The following is a 17,336-nucleotide window of genomic DNA, read 5'->3' as shown; positions in this document are numbered from 1 at the left end:
CTGCGCCCAAGGCATCCGTACGGTACGCCCTCCGGAGCCTGCTATACTGGAGCGCGCTGCCGCACCGCTATAGAGGAACGAGCGAGGCCGAGTTGGGCGAGAAAAAAGAGTGCGCGGGTGCGATGTGGGAGGGGCGGGGGGCGACTCGCGAAGCCCCCGCTGCGGCGAACTTTCAACTCGTTATAGTATCCGGGATGTGGCCGATGTGCGCGTGAATCTGTTGCGGAGCACATGAAAACGGGCGCCTTCGATCTGAGTCGTACATGTAGCTTGAAGCGTCGATATATACGCAGACACCGCAGACACCAGCTCGGAAAGGATCGGCACAACCTGGGTAGAGCCAGAGGATGGCCGTGGTGGACGCGGACTCTGAACCGATGAGTGGCCCGTGATGTCCGAGGGAGTGCTTGAGGGGGCACTTGGCTACCATCGAGGAATAGAGGCCGCGTGGCGTGTTCTGATATGCACGCACAATATTGCAGCTCGCGCCCTGCGGCGCCGTTCCGTGCGGGCGCGCGACAGGGAAGCTTCATATGTTTGAGAGAAAGCTCGTTTCAACGTGGGCGTGGTATGCACGAGGGCGGTAGGGAGGCTTTGTGTTTTTCGTACTATGGCCGAAGAGGAGGTGGGCTCAGCGAGGTTGGGGATGGATCAGCGGCCGCCGTGCTTGCGTCCGGGCCGCGGACGATGAGCTCGGACTCGGACTGAAGCGCAGAGGCGGTCTGGAATGTGCTGCAGGCGATCGCTGACGCCACGGCCACAGTCCAGACGCGGTCTGATTGAACGCGTGCTCGAATTGCGACGTGAGCCAAAGCCCGCCGGATCCCCGCGGCACCAGGCAGGGAAGCCCGCCGCGCCCTGGGCATAATACCCCACCACCCGGCTACCGTCAACGCCCTCCGTCCCTCTGCCTCCATGCGCCCGTAGGGCTCGGGCCTCCCCATGCCCTCCTTTCCGCCCCCTTCTCCCTCCCGTCCCCCGCCCCCGCCTCCCAAGACCGTCAAGCTCAGCTCCCGCAATCTCCTTCGACTTCCCTACCGCCTCTCCCATCCTCCTCCATCTCAGCCAAAGGCCTCGCCATGGGGAATCACTCCCCACTTTCGCATCCCTCTTGAAGAGATTCTCGATCGCAAGCATCTTCCTCCCCTCGGCCTCAAGGACTTCGAGGAATGGATGCTTGTCATAGACCGCAAACCAGAGTGTTTGTACGTGCTCTCCCAGCCGTTGCATCCGTACCCGTCTCCTCACCTCTCCGCCCTCAGATACTTCATTCTCTGGTTGCGCGAGTACAAGGCTCGCTACACCGCCTGGATGCGCAAGTCTCGGCTGAGTTCTCCTATCCGTTTTGCATCGAACCCGGACGCGCGCACATATCGCTCCGAGTCTCTCCCTCCGCCCCCCAACCCCGCTCTCGTCGACTTCTACGCGCGTGCCAAAGACACGTTCCTTACCCCATTCGCTCCCTACGCACTCCCTCTGCCTCTCGATGTTCTCGCCGTCTTCTTCGTCCCCACCGACTCTCCGGTCGCCAACCGTCTCGGCACTCCAGGAAGACCGCCTGTGCCCCCGCGTCCTGAAACATTCGCGGAGGTGGAGGAGCGCGTACTGGCCATGCTTTCGGATAGCCTCGACCGCTTCGTGGTCGCGACGTTCCACAATGTCGGCATGCCGCGTGCACACTGCGGTTGTGCCGGCGGCACGGTCATAGGACTTCTGGGAAGGTTCGTTTCCTTTTCCTCCGCTGTTCTCCCTCCGTCCGCCTTTCGCTCGGAGCCTGCTCGGAGATCGCGCTGGTCACAGAAGCAGCAGTAACCTGACAAGCGGTACTTTTGCCTGCTTTTCGCACGCGGCGGGCACTACTGGCCCGCGTCGTCGCCGCCCGTCGCCGTTTGATTCTCGCCTCCGTCGGACGTGGGACACGGTGTGGACTTTTATGGGCACGCAGACTGACATGTGCTCTTCAGTGTCCCTATCCTAGTCGCCAACTTCCTAACGGGCGGATCGCGCTGGTGGCGTTTCTCGGCCCTTCCGGGGCTCTGGCTGGGAATGACGATCGTCATTTCCGCTCTCTACGGCGTGAGTCGCTTCTCGCTCTCACGCGTGACCCTCGCCGCTCACTCTGAGTTAGGTTTGCATGATGATCTACGTCTTTGGTGACTTTCGGCAACTCCGCTCGTTCGAGCTTGCCCGGGTGCCCAGCGTCCACGGGTCCGACAAGGAGAAAGCGACCTTGGTGGACTCACCAAGTCTCTCCGCGAGACCTAATGTTCAAACCCCATTGACTAGACCTCCGGCCTTGCGACATCCAGCACCATTCTCTGTCAGCCCTGTTACCGCCCCATCACCCCGTTCGCCGCCTCCCAAGTTACGACTCACTACGCCACCACCTGTCCACACGTCCCATCATGTCCACACGTCTCGCGCATCCGCCTCTCACGCCCACATGCTGTCTGAGTCCTCCTCGATATCTTTTTCAACGCAGGCCTCCCACAGACCTCTGTTCTCTTCGCCTTATTCCACCTCGTTCCAGGGCCATGCCCTTGAGGAAGAATCTGCGGATGAAGAGGACTGCGAGCAGGCATCTGAAGTATCTGACGTTTCGACTGCTCGTGAAAATAGGAGGAAGTCGCAACCACCGCCTCAGGTCTTTGTGTCCGACGTGATATACGACGCTGACCCATCCGACGATGAACTGGATCTGGAGCTCGAAGACAAGCCCATGCGACAGTTTGAAAGTCGGTCATCGATGACGGGTGCTACCTTCATTTATCCCTTCAGTTGGGATAGCGTCGTCGAGTAAGTGCCCCCTCACGATGTATAACGAGTGTTGACTTATGGTCCCGCTAGACCTCCGCGGACATGTGATATAGAGTATCAGACACAACTCGCGACAGAGTCCCAGAGGATGGGTGCCTTCAACTTCGACGGACTGCCTCCACGACCCCCCAGAAAGCTCGACGCCGACTCCCCACTTCCAGCGAACCCCCTATCGGACCCACCTGCATCTCCAAGCCCTCCCATCATCTTGGAGAAGCGGCCTCACGGATCACAATCCTCTTCTGGAAGCCAGGGCAGCGAGAGACCCCAGTCGTGTTCGCCTGCGCGGAGGCGATTGCAATTTGGTCCGATAGGCAGGGCAATCGGAAGGCTCCAAACGAAGTGCGTACCGACCCACATCTCCTCATACGTCATGGTCAAGTACCCCAACGCTTCTGCCCCGGATGCCAACCTTTCCATGTTGCCCGAGGCTCCAGCAAGCGCAGGTTCTCCGGCGTCAAGCGCAGGCTCCCCGTCTTCGCCGTGGCAGACCTCGACCTCGGTCCAACCGGCGACTGACCATGAGGCCGCGGCTCCCGTACCGCAGGAGGAGGGCGCGTGGAGGAAACGGCTCAGAGGAGTGCTGCAGGTCCCTGCCTTCGCATCGCCCTTGACGCCGGTGCTAAACCCGGTCGTCACGCGCGGACAATGGGAGATCGTGGTCAGGAGCGCCTTTATAGCGTTCGTGCTCAGTGCGATCGTCATTGGGGGGTTGGTGGGCGTCCCCGAGGCCCACCAGGTAGGTGCGTAGTCAACGCTGTTGTTCGCATCATTCCCTTTTCAACTTCCGAAACGATGTATGCACCTGTTGTGTTGTACGCGTTCCCGCTGTTGTCTCTCCCGCGTGATACGGCTGCACAGGTTCCATGTAAGACTTTTGCATACATTACGCTGTATTTCGCCCAAGTCCTGTATTCGCATCTTGGTATGTGTGCGCTCTCGCAGCGCAGACGAGTCGGTCTCCAGCTCCCTCTCATACACCATAGCAGCATTTTCATAATATACGCATTTCTCGTCGTGAATCAATATTAACTGGACAGCAGCTGGAGACCCTTCAGTTGAGTATGCAATGCGAAGGCAGAGAATGTCATCAGTGGGATCATGGTCCAAATTCATGTGTATGATACATGTCATTGATCATGCAACGTTCGCGAGCGTACCGTACACTACTGTGATGCGTCTATCGTACATGCTCTTCCGGCGAGACGCGAGTGCGTCAAGATATTTTGGTTGACAGAGGATGGAGACTAGAAAGTGCGGGTAAGCTTCACTCGATCGGGATCGAGACGCTACCTGCGTCCGCGACCTTGGGGACGACGAGGGTGAGCACGCCGTCGGTGAGCTTCGCGGACACGCCCGCGGGGTCGACGGGCGAGGGGAGGACGACGGTGCGCGTGAAGCGCGCGGAGGCGGAGAACGCGCGCTCGGTCGCGAGCGCGGTACCGGTGGTCGCGCTTTGCTCGGTCACTGCGGAGCGAGGGGTTCGCGTCAGTTTCTCCGACTCTCGCGAAACTCGCGAGGGGGCGGCAACTCACCTCCACCGGTCGAGTTCGAGCCCGCGGGCTCCGACGCGGGCGAAGCACCGTGAGGAGCCTGCGCGGATGCGCGCGACGCGACTCGACCCTCGATCGTGGGCGTGCGGCCGCCGTCGGCGACGCGCACCGCGACGTCCTGCCTGCGCACGCCGGGCAGCTCCGCCTCGACGACGTACGCGTCCGCGCGCTCGTGCACGTCGAGCGCGGGGCGGAGCGTGGCGCCCGCGAAGAACGGGTCGTCGAAGAGCCTTTGGTGCGGGTCGTGGGTGAGGCGGTCGAGGGTGCGGAGGGCGCCGAAGGGCGCGGGGCTGGCGCGGTGGATGGGCTCGTCGAGCAGGCGGAAGAAGGGGCGGAGCTCGCGGAAGAACTGGCGGGTGAGGGACATGGCGGGAGGTGGGTCGGTGCTCAGGGGGGAGTGTGCAAGCAGAGGTGAGACCTTGAGAGGGTGGTCGTCGGGAAGATGTGTGTGCTTTAAAGTCAGTGGGGTGGTTGGCGTTCGCCGCGGCGGCGTATTATACGCAGCAGTGCGCCGGTGGGAAGAGTCTGGAAACCGCAGGCGTGTTAGGAATACATTGGAGTAGCGTGATGTCCGTCCTCGCGCGTTCTCGACATGTCGTGTGCGCTCGAGGCGAGTCTCGGGTCTGCTGTCGTCGGCCGACTCGCGATGGACAGTCCTAGAAAGTGGAGAAGTGAGAGGCGCCCAACACGTGGCTTAGCATAAGCGTTCATCCAGCCGCTGAGGAAACCCGGAACTACTCTCCTCTCAGACAGAGAGTGCGTGCCAGGCATTGCGAGGTCCTGAAGGATCCGTGAATAAGTACACAAGTTTCAAATTCGCATATGGTGCGCTTGCGAGCTTTGGGAGACAGAAAGTCGAAGCGCGCTTGAGCACCTTGTTTTCCGGCACCCGCGTTGGGGACTGGGTGCTGAAGCACTGAAGGTTGAATGTACCAATGGGCGCCGAGGTGTCCATGACCTAGCGCGAGAATGACATTTAGCTCCGCGCGAGGTTGGCCTTCGTTAACTCGGCCAGAACAGAGGTCGGTCCCGTAGCTGCGTGGATCGACCGAGTCCTCAGAACGCCCCCATCTGGGCCCCGGTCATACAGGACCCGCTTGCAGGCTCTACCTGCCGACAGATGCACCGAATTCAATGCTAACACCGTGACCGCTCCCGGATAGATTTTGGATGGGAAGCTCCTGTCTTGTGCAGTCTATGGTGTGACCGAAAACATCTCCGGATGGAAGACCCCAGGAAAAAAAAGAAGGGTGAAAACCTCACATGGAAAACTATAGACCGATAACCCTAATGTTGCTGGAAGGCAGGGTGTCACCATCCAGAAGTCTATAGAAATACACATACTGTACACCACCGGACAGAAATGGAAGAAGCCGGCGACTAGTCTTTGCCGGGCCATTCGACCACCCACAGGGCCTGTACCATGTGCTCCTGGTCGTCGTCGTCCTCGAATTTGAGCTTGTACATTGGAGGCTGCTTCCCGGCCGCGCCCTGAAGATGATGGTTAGATGAGGCACATGCTGCCATCGAATGTAGGACCCCTTACTCGTCCTGTGTTCAGGTCGCGAGGATTTGCAATGACCTCTGCTCGGTAGAAGCAGCTCGTGTCTGGGTACAGCGCCATGACCGTCGACCCAACCAAGAACTCTGGATACGAATTCAGGTGCGCTGCACTTTCAGGCGGCGCGTTCGGGTCCGGCAACGGTATGATCGCCCGGAGAGTGGTGTTGTATCGCCTACAGCAGCGATTAGCACGGGCACCGGCCACCAGCAAGGAACCGACTCACTGCCCCGGCGCACCGTCCTCCTGCGGTTCGGGGTCCTGTACCTCGTATCTGTCCGTGGGTCAGCCCGCATATCCCCGCAGCCGGCCCGCAGACGACGCACCGGTTCTTGTCCTGGTTGATGCACTTGGTGACGACGGCGAGGATCCACTCCTCGTCCTTGCCCCCGCAGCGCCGTCGCCCCTGCTCGTGTTCGTCGGCGGGTGGAACGCGACCTTGCGGCCCTCGTGGAGCGGGAGCTGCGGGGCGAGCGCCTCCCGGCGCGCTTTGGGCTCGCGCGAGAACGGGAGCGACGACTGCGGCCCGACGGAGCCCCGGCGCGTCGGCGGGAGGGTGATCGACATCGACCGCGTCGGGGTCGCGCCCGAGGGCACGGCGGGCGTCGCCCCCGCGGGCGGCGCCGCGGGCGAGTGGGCGCGCTGCCGCTTCGCGCGCTTCTCGACTGTGGGGGAGGAGGCGGGAGGAGGCGCGTGTCAGCGACGCGCACACTGCCCCCCGATTCGGACGCGGGCGTCCCGGAGGGGGTGGTGTGTGCCTACCTGGCGGGGTCTTCTCCGAGGCCGTGCGGAGGGCGAGGAGGATGCTGAGGCGCTCGAGGACCTCGTCGATGAGCCTGCGGAGGGGGCTGCTGGTCAGAGGGCATGCGTGGATGGGCGCGGAAGGGAAGCGGACGGACGCGGCGTCGCGCTCGGCGTTGGCCTTGACGTCGTTCAGGCTGGAGACGAGCTTCTTGTAGACGCCCTTGACGCCCTCGATGCCCTCGGTGGGCAGCGCGTCGTCGGAGGGCCACTGGGAGAGCAGCCGGTGGACGCGGCCGAGCGGGTCGTCCTTGGTCTGCTCGTCGAGCAGGCCGGAGAGGCGCGAGAGCGACGCGGAGGCCTGCGCCCAGCACTCGACTTCTGTGGGATGAAAGTAGGTCAGCGAGGATGTGGGTGGCGTCGTGTGAGGGGCATGAGCCGCGCTCAGACGGCCAGGGCACGGACCTTCGGAGGCGGCAGGACGGTTGGAGGCGGCGCGTCTGCTGGCCATGGCGGGTGGCGGGTGGCGGAGGAGAGGAGAGGTGTGGAAGGGCGCTGGGACGCGGAAGAAGTGGCGGAACGTGCGCGAGGCGACGACACGGCGTTGGACTTGTCGCGGACCGGGGCGTTTCCGCGACAAACACAATGTCCGCGAACCCCTCCGATCGAGATCACCCCGTGGGAGCACCCCACGTGAGCTGCAAACCATCTTGGGCGCCTGTCCTCGTCCTCTCCTCGCCTGGGCAGCTTCGTGTGACGAGCAGATTGAGTGGCATGCAACGCTACTTTATGCTAAAAATCGAACAGTGGTCATACAGAAGGTACATTTACAGGAGCTCGGCATATTCGGTACATGATTGAAACACTGGGACCTCAGGGAACTCATGCGGGACCTCATCAAGACACCCGCTTTATTTTTTGTCGCTCGCCGAAGGAGCCAGCTTGCGCAGAGAGACGTCATACACCACTGCGATCGCCAGATGATTAACGTCTGCCGGTGGCTATATCGGGGACACACACCTTCTTCGATCTTCTTGATGTCATACTTGAGACTATCGTAACGACGTCGGAGAGTATCATTCTTGAGGTTAAGCTGGAGCAAGTCAGCGCCACCACTCCCTGGGACAGCTACTGTACTCGCCATGGCAAAGCCCGCGAACACGTCCTTGACGAACAACGAGATTTTGATGGGCTGATCGAAATCGCCCAAGGTCACAGCATTGACAGCCAAACGCGACTGTCGAGAGGAAGCGAGGAAATTAGCTATGCCTCCGACCCACAAGAGCTCAAGGAGCACGCACCAGCTCATTCACAAGTGAGATCACGCCGTGCAGGTAATCTTCCGCAGGTAATGCGCAGCGCCCCTGCCATTCGGGCTTAACTGTACAAAAAGATCGTCATGGCGATCAGCCGCGAATTATGTTGACAATTGGATCGGTCTCACTGCCCAACGTCTCCGCGACAGCCGGGAGTGTCATCAGACCTCCGTGCTGGAGGAACTCCATGAGCGTGGCGGAAAATATGGCTGTCCGTAGAGAATTGTGCCACATCTCTTTCCATCGCCAGAATTGGCTCGGAGGAACAATGTCCGCGAGTGCTGCAGTACTCTCCTTGCAGCTGTCGAGGATAGGACGTGCGGTGTCGAATAACGCGGGTACTGAGATGTCTACTATGAGCAAGCTACGAATTCGCATAAAACAGGCTCTTACGTTGTCCAGCCCGAGTTGCATGAATCCTGTTGAGTATCCCCGACAGCGTCCGGGCCTTCTTGTCGAACTCCGTGACTTGCTCTTTTATTTTCTACGAAGATATCTGACCTCAATCAACCTCGCTGAAGTATCCCCGCTTCGAAGCAGATTACTTACCTCTCTGATCGCGACATCCTCATCCAGCAGGCCATTGATAGCCTCAAGATTCTGCGCGTCCATGGTGGCGGTTAGTATCGTCTGAGGGAGAATGCATCGACCGACGGCCGAAGACGTCAGGGCATCATGTCAGGCGCCGATGCAAGCACAAGCAAATAATGCGTCCGACGTACACAGGGATATCTCCGCTTTCTCCTCCTACATCTCCCCCAATATCCCCCCTCCACATCCCCCGTAAGCACACACACGTTGATCGGGGTTGCCGACCCTGTCTATGGGCTCTCAGACCGTTTCCCTCGATGAGGTCCGGAAGAAACTCGAGAACCTCCGTGACTGCTCGGTCGCCGCCCCTCCCGACTCCACCCTCCACCTACTCTCGACCTTTCTCTTGGGAAATCTCGCGGCTCACAAGGATCCCAAGATTAAGCTCCACCATGGCCACTGGTTTTGTTCTCAAGCGGATGTGCTCGTCAAGGAGGCGGCCACCTTCTGCATCAGGCTGCACGCATACAACAGCTCAACGGTCACTTTATGGCGAGCGCAGCTCAAACAGCTTCTGTCTACGTGCTGTTGTTGTGTCAGGGGGATATACGAGGCAGAGACTACGTCGCGGCATACGTGAGTGTTTGTTTCTGCTTGGTGTCACGTCGGACCATGCTTCTGGTGCGTGGTGTCGTCCATCTCATAGCGCATATATGTGCCTATGTGCCATGAACATATATGCGCTCAGAGATAGTTTCTATGTGGAGCATGACAGTTGTTCTGCCGCTTTAGACCTTGCCCGGGTCGGTTGCGCTCGCATGCGCCACCCTTTGTAGTACCGCAGCATGTCTGATTCACATTTCCACTTATCTAAATATCGCATGACAGTGCTAACACTACATAAACAGATACTTCAACACTTTCAGCCACGAGACACTTTCCGGCTTCTACGCCAACTTTCACGAATTTCTGACGAACACTGTTGTACAAGTTCTGGCGGAGAAGGGGCTTACTCCAACACCAAACTCTGGCAACTCTCTACGATCTCTCTCCGATGCGCCCCCTGCAGTGACCTACCTCATGATCCCCACATGCTACAAGATTCTCGTATAATCGCCCTAATCCATACCTACTGCCCTAGAGAAGTGCTGCAAAACTGGCCCAGCGACGTGCCGCCCGCAGGATTGCTCGCCCTTCTGTTCGCTGAGGCGCCGCAGATACACGATTGGGCACGCAAGCAGTCGCTCCATTGCCAAGTCCAACCTATGCCCGCGGAGAATTTCTTATCAGGCCACACCGACTTGTTGAAGATGGTATCGGAATCTTTGGTGTCGTCACGTCCTCTGAGCGACTGCTTTGGTGGGGAATACAAGTTCACTTCCCTGCAAGAACAGTCATCGGTGTGGGCGAGCTACGTCACCCTCATACGCTTCGCTCCCCCCAAGTTCCTCAGCGAGAACGAGACCGGAGTCGACATCCGGCACGTCATTGTAGGCCACTTGCACAACACCGAACACCGTCAGCTTATTTTACCACTTCGTAGCTCGTTATCGTACACTGACATAACGCTTGTACATATCACCTGTCGATACATTCGCAATAGAGTTCATGGACGTTCTGAAGAGCTTCATCCTCGTGCTGCGGCGAATTGGAACGAAGATGTGGGAGAACAAAAGCTCCGAGTACGCGCACGTCGTCTTCAACTCCATAAAGGACAACAGTCGCTACGCGGACGTGCTATGTGCTGTGCCTCACGACGACGGGCTGCTGCGGTGGATTGAGCTGTACACGGCCTCGGTCGTGTCGCTGCCGGTCTTCCCCGACATTGCGGCCTCGATCCTGCAGTTTCTGTGTGAGGAGTTGCAGCACGAGCGGTTCAAGATGGCCCGTCCTACTGCGATGAGCATCGCGACCAGGGTAAGCTCGTCGCCTCGATCTGGCTCAATCAAACTTACATTATACACAGGTCCTGTCAGCAGTGTTCGGGTCAGAGAAGAAGGATCAAGCACTCCAGAAAGAACTCCCCTTTCATCTGCTCGGGGTACACTCTGCCGTCTTCGTCAACGTGGCTTTCGGGAGGAACTACGACGCCGAGCTATGGGCCGAAGCGAGACGACACGCAAAGCGACTTTTGAAGCACGCGATGCTCACTGACGCGAAGAGAGTTGCAGCCCTGGTGACGTCGCTCAGCAGCCCCACGAAAGTGGACAGCGAACATCTGCAGACCAAATCCGTCATCCACGAACTGGTCTGGAAGAAGGTTTACGAAGGCATCGTCGGGAACGACTCGGACGCGATCGCGCTTCTGCTCTCGGTGCTCTCGAAAGTCGCCCACATGGATGAGCTCAAGCCGGCGGCGTTCGAGGACTTGCTCCGAAAGGCGCAACTGCCGACCAACCCGCCCGCCCTCGCGGCCGTGAACAGCGCGCTCGCCGTCTTCCGCAACGGATTCCGCGACGTGCTCACCCGGTACACGGACCTCAGCATCGCCACCGCCGCCCTGGACCTTCTCCGCCAGGAAAACGCTATCCATCACATCGTCACGCTCATGTTCTCCCCCGTCGAGGCTCTGCAAGAGGCCGCGCAGGGGCTCGTCGGGCTCGCGTACGACATCGACGGCCGCCTCGACTGCTTCCGCGCCCTGCTCGAGCACCACCCCGACGCGACCTTCCAAGCGATCACCGACGTCCTGCAAGTCTACACCGCGTACGCACCCGCGGTCCCCGAGGCGTGCTCGCTCTCGCAGGCGCTCGCGCGCTGCCTCACCGACGTGCTCGAGTGCCTCTGCTCCAGCCCGGACGGGCTCCTGCTCCAGCCGCGGTACCTCGCGGCGGCCGGCGCGGCGCTGGCGGAGCGCGTCCCGCGCTGGTGGCAGCTCATGACGGAGGCGCTGTGCGTCGTGTTCGCGCGCACGCCCGCGTGGGCGCGCTTCTTCGAGAACGAGGAGATGGTGCTCTGGATGCGGGACGCGCTCATCTTCGGCCGGGACCTCCTCGCCCACCGGCGCGTGCTGGAGGCCGGGGCCGTTGCCGGCGCGCAGACCCACGGCAAGGACGGCAAGGACGGCAAGGACAAGGACAAGGACAAGGACAAGGACGGCAAGGCGGCGAGGCGCGCGGCGCGGGCAGTGGGGCGGCAGATGGTAGACGACCTGCAGCAGGTGCTGTTCGAGCTCACGAAGTGGCTCCGGCTCACGGACGAGGAGCTCCTCCACCAATCGTTCGCGCTGCTCGAGACGCTGCTCGACGGCTTCCGCGCGGCGGAGACGCGGCCGCGTGCGGAGACGCTGGCGAGGATCGCGAAGCACATCGAGGACGCCCGGACGCCCGACCCGAACCGGTTGCGCTCGCGGTTGGACGGGGCGCGAGTGGGACGCCTCGAGGAGGCGGTGGCGCGGTTTGAAGACGAGGACGACGAGGTGGAGATCGTGGAGCCGCCGCCGAAGCCGAAGGAGCACGAGAAGCGGGAGATTCAGATCCAGAAGCGGGAGCCGAGGCATATCCTGAAGACGTCGGACAAAGACAAGTTCAAGCCTGTGGATAAGAAGAAGCCGACGATCACAAACTACTTCGGGAAGAAGAGGGCGGACGAGGACGTACGGTCCACGAGCAGCAGTTCGACGTTGGTCTCGACTTCAAGTTCGCGGACGGCCGGCCCCTCTCGTCCTAGTTCGAGGCCTCTCATTAAGGACGAAGGAGCGAAGGCGCGGGCGGCGCCCCCGCCCGCCAAGCCTGTCGAGTCCTCAAGCAGCGAAGATGAGGCTAGCAGCGACGACGAGAAGGGCGGGCTCGCATCGCTGTCCAAGCTGCAGCGTGATCTCCCACCGAAGAAGCCTCAGGAGCGGAGGCAGATCAAGATGATCGACATCCCGATGGGCCACCACCCGAAGATGGCACGGCTTCAGCAGGCGCGGAAGCACGAGGACGCGCGACGCGCACATCTACGCCTCAAGCCCGACCTCTCCTCCCTCTACCGCACTCTGCTCGTCTGGAACTACGACCATAATGGGCCGACGCCCCCGGGCGACAGCGGTCGCCGTCTGTCGTCTGTCCCGGGGCGGTTCAGGGACTACGCGCACTTCCGGAGCGTGTTCGAGCCGATGCTCTTCCTCGAGCTCTGGAACCAGCTGATGGAGTCCAAGGAACAGCCGCTGGAGTCGTACGAATGCCGAATCATGAACCGGCAGTACACGGACGAGTACATCGACCTCGACGTCACGATCGAGGGCAACCCGCCGCGGGAGTGGGCGTTGGCCGAGACGGATATAGTGCTGTTCACGAACCCGGGGACGAAGGCGCGGATGCTCGGCAAAGCCCAGAGCTATCGCAACTCACACTTGGGCGTGAGTGCGACGATCCGGTACATGCCCGCCGGCGGAGACCCGGGCTTGCACGTCGGCACTTGCTGGGGCGTCGCGAAGGTCCTAAGGTGAGGCGGAATTCACGTTCTGTTCCAGTCTCTTGATCTAACTTTTTTTCCAGTCTGACAACACTAGTGCGCGAGTATGCCGCCCTCATGTCGCTCCAGTACTACGATCTGCTTGACATCGTCCTACACGGGCAGCTGCCTCGCGTCCCAAAAGTCGACAAAGACGAAGTCCAGAGGGTCATGAAGTCCTACAAAGTGAACGAACCGCAGGCCAACGCGATCCTCAAGTCTCTCGACACAGAGGGCTTTGCGCTGATCCAAGGGTGAGTCCTGTCGGGTGGGTTTTTGAACGTATTGCTGAAGATCGTGTAGACCCCCGGGTACTGGAAAGACGTCGACGATCTGCGGTCTCGTCCAGCTTTACCTCGCACGCCGTAGCAGAATCATCTCCCGGCCGGGCGACAGAGAGCTGCCGAAGAAGATCCTCCTCTGCGCGCCAAGTAACGCTGCCATCGACGAGGTTGCTAATCGTCTGAAAGACGGTGTGTCTGGAGCAGGGCACCGTGCAGAACGTCCCAAAGTTGTCCGGATTGGGGCCGCAAAGGCGATGAGCAGCTCTGTGCGCGAGGTGTCGCTCGAGTACCTCATGGACGAGAAGCTCAACTCGCACCCGGAGCTGCAGAACTCGAAGGAGGCGGGCAGCGAGCTTGCGCGCATCCGCGCCGGGCTCGACTCTGTCCGGCGGCAACGTCAAGAGAAATACGACGAGATGGAGGCGCTGCACGACAATGGCGCGAAAACGCAGACGCTCAGGGAGGATATCCAGAAGCTGAACCGGCAGAAGGCGATGCTATCCCACCAATTTGACAAGGCGAAGGACAAGCAGAAGTCAGACCACCGCACGCTCGACGCCACCCGACGGCGGTTCCGGAACGAGGTTCTACAGGAGGCGGATGTAATCTGCAGCACCCTGTCGGCGTCGGCTTACGAGTATCTGGAGCCATTCGACTTCGAACTGGTGATCATTGATGAAGCCGCGCAAGCCATTGAGCTCAGTTCCTTGATCCCGATGAAATACCGCTGCAAAACGTGCATCATGGTCGGAGGTACGTCCCTTAAACCTAACTCCATCTTTGCAAACCCGGAGGATTTACGTGGGATCGGTGCCTAGATCCACAACAGCTTCCACCAACAGTGAAGTCGCAGGAGGTGAGTTGCACCCACGGTCTCTGGATACGGGATATTCATCCTGTCCGCAGGCCTGTAGGCTAGGATACGATCAATCGTTGTTCGTGCGACTGCAAAAAAGTCAACCAGGCGCAGTGCATCTCCTCAGGTGCGTCCATGTATCGTCTTTAACTAGGCACATCACTGATGCCCTCGTCCGTCGACAGCATCCAGTACCGTATGCATCCGGATATCAGTCAGCTCCCGAGCAACCTCTTCTATGACGGCAGACTGCAAGACGGGCCGGATATGGCGGAAAAGACGATACGACCATGGCACATGCATGAGAAGTTTGGCACCTACCGCTTCTTTAACGTCGAGTCAGGGTTCGAGACCACCGCGCCCGGCGCGGGCCACTCGATCGTCAACCGGACCGAGGTCCAGGTCGCGGTCGCTCTCTTCAACCGCCTCACCAAGGACTTCCCGACCGCATCGCTCGACTTCAAGATCGGCGTGATCTCCATGTACCGCGGCCAGATCGTCGAGCTCCGCCGTGCATTCCAGCAGCGCTTCGGAGAGGAGGCATTGAGCACCGTCGACTTCAACACGGTCGATGGCTTCCAGGGGCAGGAGAAGGACATCATCATCCTCTCGTGCGTCCGTGCCGGCCCGGGGCTGCAGACTGTGGGTTTCCTGCGAGGTTCGTCGGGGGGATGGCATCGGGCTCGAGCAACGCTGACTGATCCTCTGCGGCAGATGTGAGGCGGATGAACGTCGCGCTGACGCGTTCAAAGGCGTCATTGTTCATTCTGGGACACGCGCCCACGCTAGAACGCAGCGACGAGACATGGCGGCGGATCGTGGAGAACGCGAGAGCAAGACAGTGCCTCGTCCAGGTACGTGACCACGAGCTTCCCGACACGCGTCAATGAGTACTTACGGCCCGGCGTCCTTGTCCAGGCGGACGTCGGATTCTTCACTGCGCCCGTGTCCAAAACGGCGGCAGCGATGCCAGTCCGACCGAAGGCTTTGAAGCCGCCTTCCAAGCCTGCGCCCCCGATACCAGAGCTTATGACGCCGCAGGAGTACAAAGCGAAGACAAAGGCGCTCTCGGCTTCGGCGTCGAACGTGGACGTATCGATGCCCGATGTCCAGCCAGAAGTCACTGCGACGTCGACCGCAGCGTCGACCTCGGAGGAGGCCCACACAGGCCAGAAGCGCCGGGCCGACGGGCCGCCAACAGAGGAAGCCGGCGCTTCTGGGCCTCTTCCCCCTCGAGGCGGGCCTGCAAAGCCTCGTCCAAAACCTCCGCCAGTAAAAAGAGCCAAACAGGCGCCGTCGTTGTTCATCCCGAAGAAGGTGCGCTGCGTCATTGGGCTTGACCGCCTGCCGTATAACTTACCTCGTTTATCTTGTTCGTGTAGAGATGAATGTCCCCCTATTGCATACGCTCCCGAGATTGGTTCTTCGCTTTTCACGCCTATTTTTCGCACCTCCTATCGGACAACACTTCCGGATCACTCACGCTGCAATAAGGTTTGTTTACACGCGCACATACTGTAACTTATCATCCCGTACTATTGTATAGACCCCAGTCCTCAGCTGTTAATTCACTGCATCTTACATCCGTCTCATCACTCGCGTGTATTCGGGTCCGAGGTCTCAGTTATCAACAAGTCTTCTGTTTACCAACTGATTATCTGAGTCCCCAATCAAAGTGTCCTGGCCTCCCCGACCACCCATCCCAGATCCAATTCGAACACAACTATACACCCCGGGATCCCTGCGCGCCTTCGGATCTCGGTACACAGGGTTCGCTCCAATCCGTCGTCATCCACCACGTTTCGGTGCCGTCTGTCCGAGCCCGACAGTGAGAGGGTTCGAGCGCCGACGGCGAAGACTTGACAACTTGCTCTGCCAGGCCGGCCCCGGCCACTGGTCACGTACGGCTTCTGGTTCTAAGTCTATTTCCTCATTATGGACGTGCCTGCGTCTTGGGCAGCCCGCCGGCGAACTTGACTCGCCAAACGACCCACTCACTTCCGACACACGAACCTCGGACAGACAACGGCCACAGCGCGCGCGTGCGTGCTGCGTCGAAGGCGTCGCCATCTCGCTCATCCAGCGACGCTCGACGGTCGGCGCAGCCTGAGCGGGCTCTGCGCACATCGCGGTGTAAGTACGTCTTCTCGGCGGAGGGCCTTCCGTCGCTCCGAACGAACGACCCTGCGAGCCGTGCGCTCCGCGGCGTGCTCCATCTGCCTAACTAATGTAATTGCTGGTTCACGCTCGCGCGTTCCACCGTCGGCGCAATCACCAGCGGCCCAGCTCGGCGCCGCCCAACCGTCCGAGCGCGCACCCCTGCACCGTCCTCTCAACATCCGGGCTTGGCCTGCGACCGTGCGGCGGGTGGTCAGCGCGGTGCGCGCGTCCCGACATGCGCGCGCGCGCGCGCGATGCGCCGACAGATCCAGTGTGTCTACTTAATTATCACAGGCGAGAGCCCACACATCCGCGCCAAGTTGGGGCTGATATTGACTGGTGCGCTCTGTGTTGGTTCAACAGCCTACGTAGCGCCGAACGTGGCCACCCCCGCGTCCGCCGGCTTCTTGAAATTTCCGCGGCGCTGCGCCCGAGGGGGGTTGCGTTGCCGCACGTGTTGCATATACGCATTACGCATGTTGCGGAATTGGTATTCGGGGGAGAGCGCCCCCGGACCCGTTCGGGTTTCGTGGAGCTTCGAATCAGGTGCGCGTATCTCGTACCTCGGATACCATGGAACGATATCCGGGATGATATCCTGAGTGGCAAGTGCCTTGGTGCGTAAGTAGCATCGTGCATTGGCAATGGGATCCAGCGAGGCCGAACCTCCGCCGATCTGCAAGGATATCGTCGTCAGCGTCCCAACGTCAGCCGGTCGGTGGTCGTCTGGGGGAAAGCAAATAATCGTCGACGTCGACCGCCTCGGCTGCACTTGGCAAGGCGCAAATTCGAAAGATGGCAGCACGCACAACCACACGGTAATGATGGGAGAGAAACGAGCAGGATGCACTTCGATTCCGAACGTGACCGGTGGGAGGCGAAGGAGCGTAGCTAGCAGGGAGCCGGTATGTACATACGCATGCCCGCGCAGGCCAGGGGGGGCGCGCACGCGCGCATCGAGTCCCGCCGTCCGCCCGACTCCGTCCTCGATACCGGCCCCGCCCTGCGGAGACCACGATATCCGAAAACCGAGAGCCCCTGTGGGGCGATGTAGCAAGAAGCGCGAGCGAGCGGCTGCGT

General features: G+C 60.4%; 4 protein-coding genes across 4 annotated transcripts; 2 read left to right on the top strand and 2 right to left on the bottom strand.

Moving 5' to 3' along the window:
- Positions 1 to 942: 942 nt before the first annotated feature.
- Positions 943 to 4,785, top strand: BXZ73DRAFT_91507 (uncharacterized protein; the record flags this gene model as incomplete). The annotated part of the gene is made up of 6 exons (XM_048025996.1): positions 943 to 1,205; positions 1,263 to 1,721; positions 1,965 to 2,076; positions 2,129 to 2,796; positions 2,848 to 3,560; positions 4,310 to 4,785. 6 exons carry the CDS (start codon positions 943 to 945, stop codon positions 4,783 to 4,785), a joined length of 2,691 nt encoding a protein of 896 aa, XP_047875076.1.
- A 965-nt stretch (positions 4,786 to 5,750) lies between these two features.
- Positions 5,751 to 7,183, bottom strand: BXZ73DRAFT_91506 (SGF29 tudor-like domain-containing protein; the record flags this gene model as incomplete). The annotated part of the gene is made up of 8 exons (XM_048025995.1): positions 5,751 to 5,861; positions 5,917 to 6,106; positions 6,158 to 6,205; positions 6,258 to 6,313; positions 6,370 to 6,596; positions 6,694 to 6,767; positions 6,831 to 7,053; positions 7,138 to 7,183. 8 exons carry the CDS (start codon positions 7,181 to 7,183, stop codon positions 5,751 to 5,753), a joined length of 975 nt encoding a protein of 324 aa, XP_047875075.1.
- A 400-nt stretch (positions 7,184 to 7,583) lies between these two features.
- BXZ73DRAFT_91505 (Translin) lies at positions 7,584 to 8,600 on the bottom strand (the record flags this gene model as incomplete). Its single annotated transcript, XM_048025994.1, has 7 exons — positions 7,584 to 7,639; positions 7,693 to 7,765; positions 7,814 to 7,909; positions 7,974 to 8,053; positions 8,117 to 8,329; positions 8,382 to 8,472; positions 8,538 to 8,600. 7 exons carry the CDS (start codon positions 8,598 to 8,600, stop codon positions 7,584 to 7,586), a joined length of 672 nt encoding a protein of 223 aa, XP_047875074.1.
- Positions 8,601 to 9,610: 1,010 nt separating this feature from the next.
- BXZ73DRAFT_79618 (SEN1 N terminal-domain-containing protein) lies at positions 9,611 to 15,484 on the top strand (the record flags this gene model as incomplete). Its single annotated transcript, XM_048023135.1, has 11 exons — positions 9,611 to 10,037; positions 10,123 to 10,436; positions 10,486 to 12,947; positions 13,001 to 13,210; positions 13,260 to 13,993; positions 14,059 to 14,096; positions 14,147 to 14,223; positions 14,282 to 14,754; positions 14,811 to 14,950; positions 15,015 to 15,413; positions 15,479 to 15,484. The coding sequence occupies 11 exons, from the start codon at positions 9,611 to 9,613 to the stop codon at positions 15,482 to 15,484; spliced, it is 5,280 nt and encodes a 1,759-aa protein (XP_047875073.1).
- Positions 15,485 to 17,336: the final 1,852 nt, after the last annotated feature.

The sequence above is a fragment of the Epithele typhae genome, assembly GCF_022376455.1.
Source record: "Epithele typhae strain CBS 203.58 chromosome Unknown BXZ73scaffold_47, whole genome shotgun sequence".
NCBI lineage: Eukaryota > Fungi > Basidiomycota > Agaricomycetes > Polyporales > Epitheliaceae > Epithele > Epithele typhae.
Note: the sequence above shows the minus strand (reverse complement) of the source record. Positions and strands in the feature narration are given on the sequence as shown.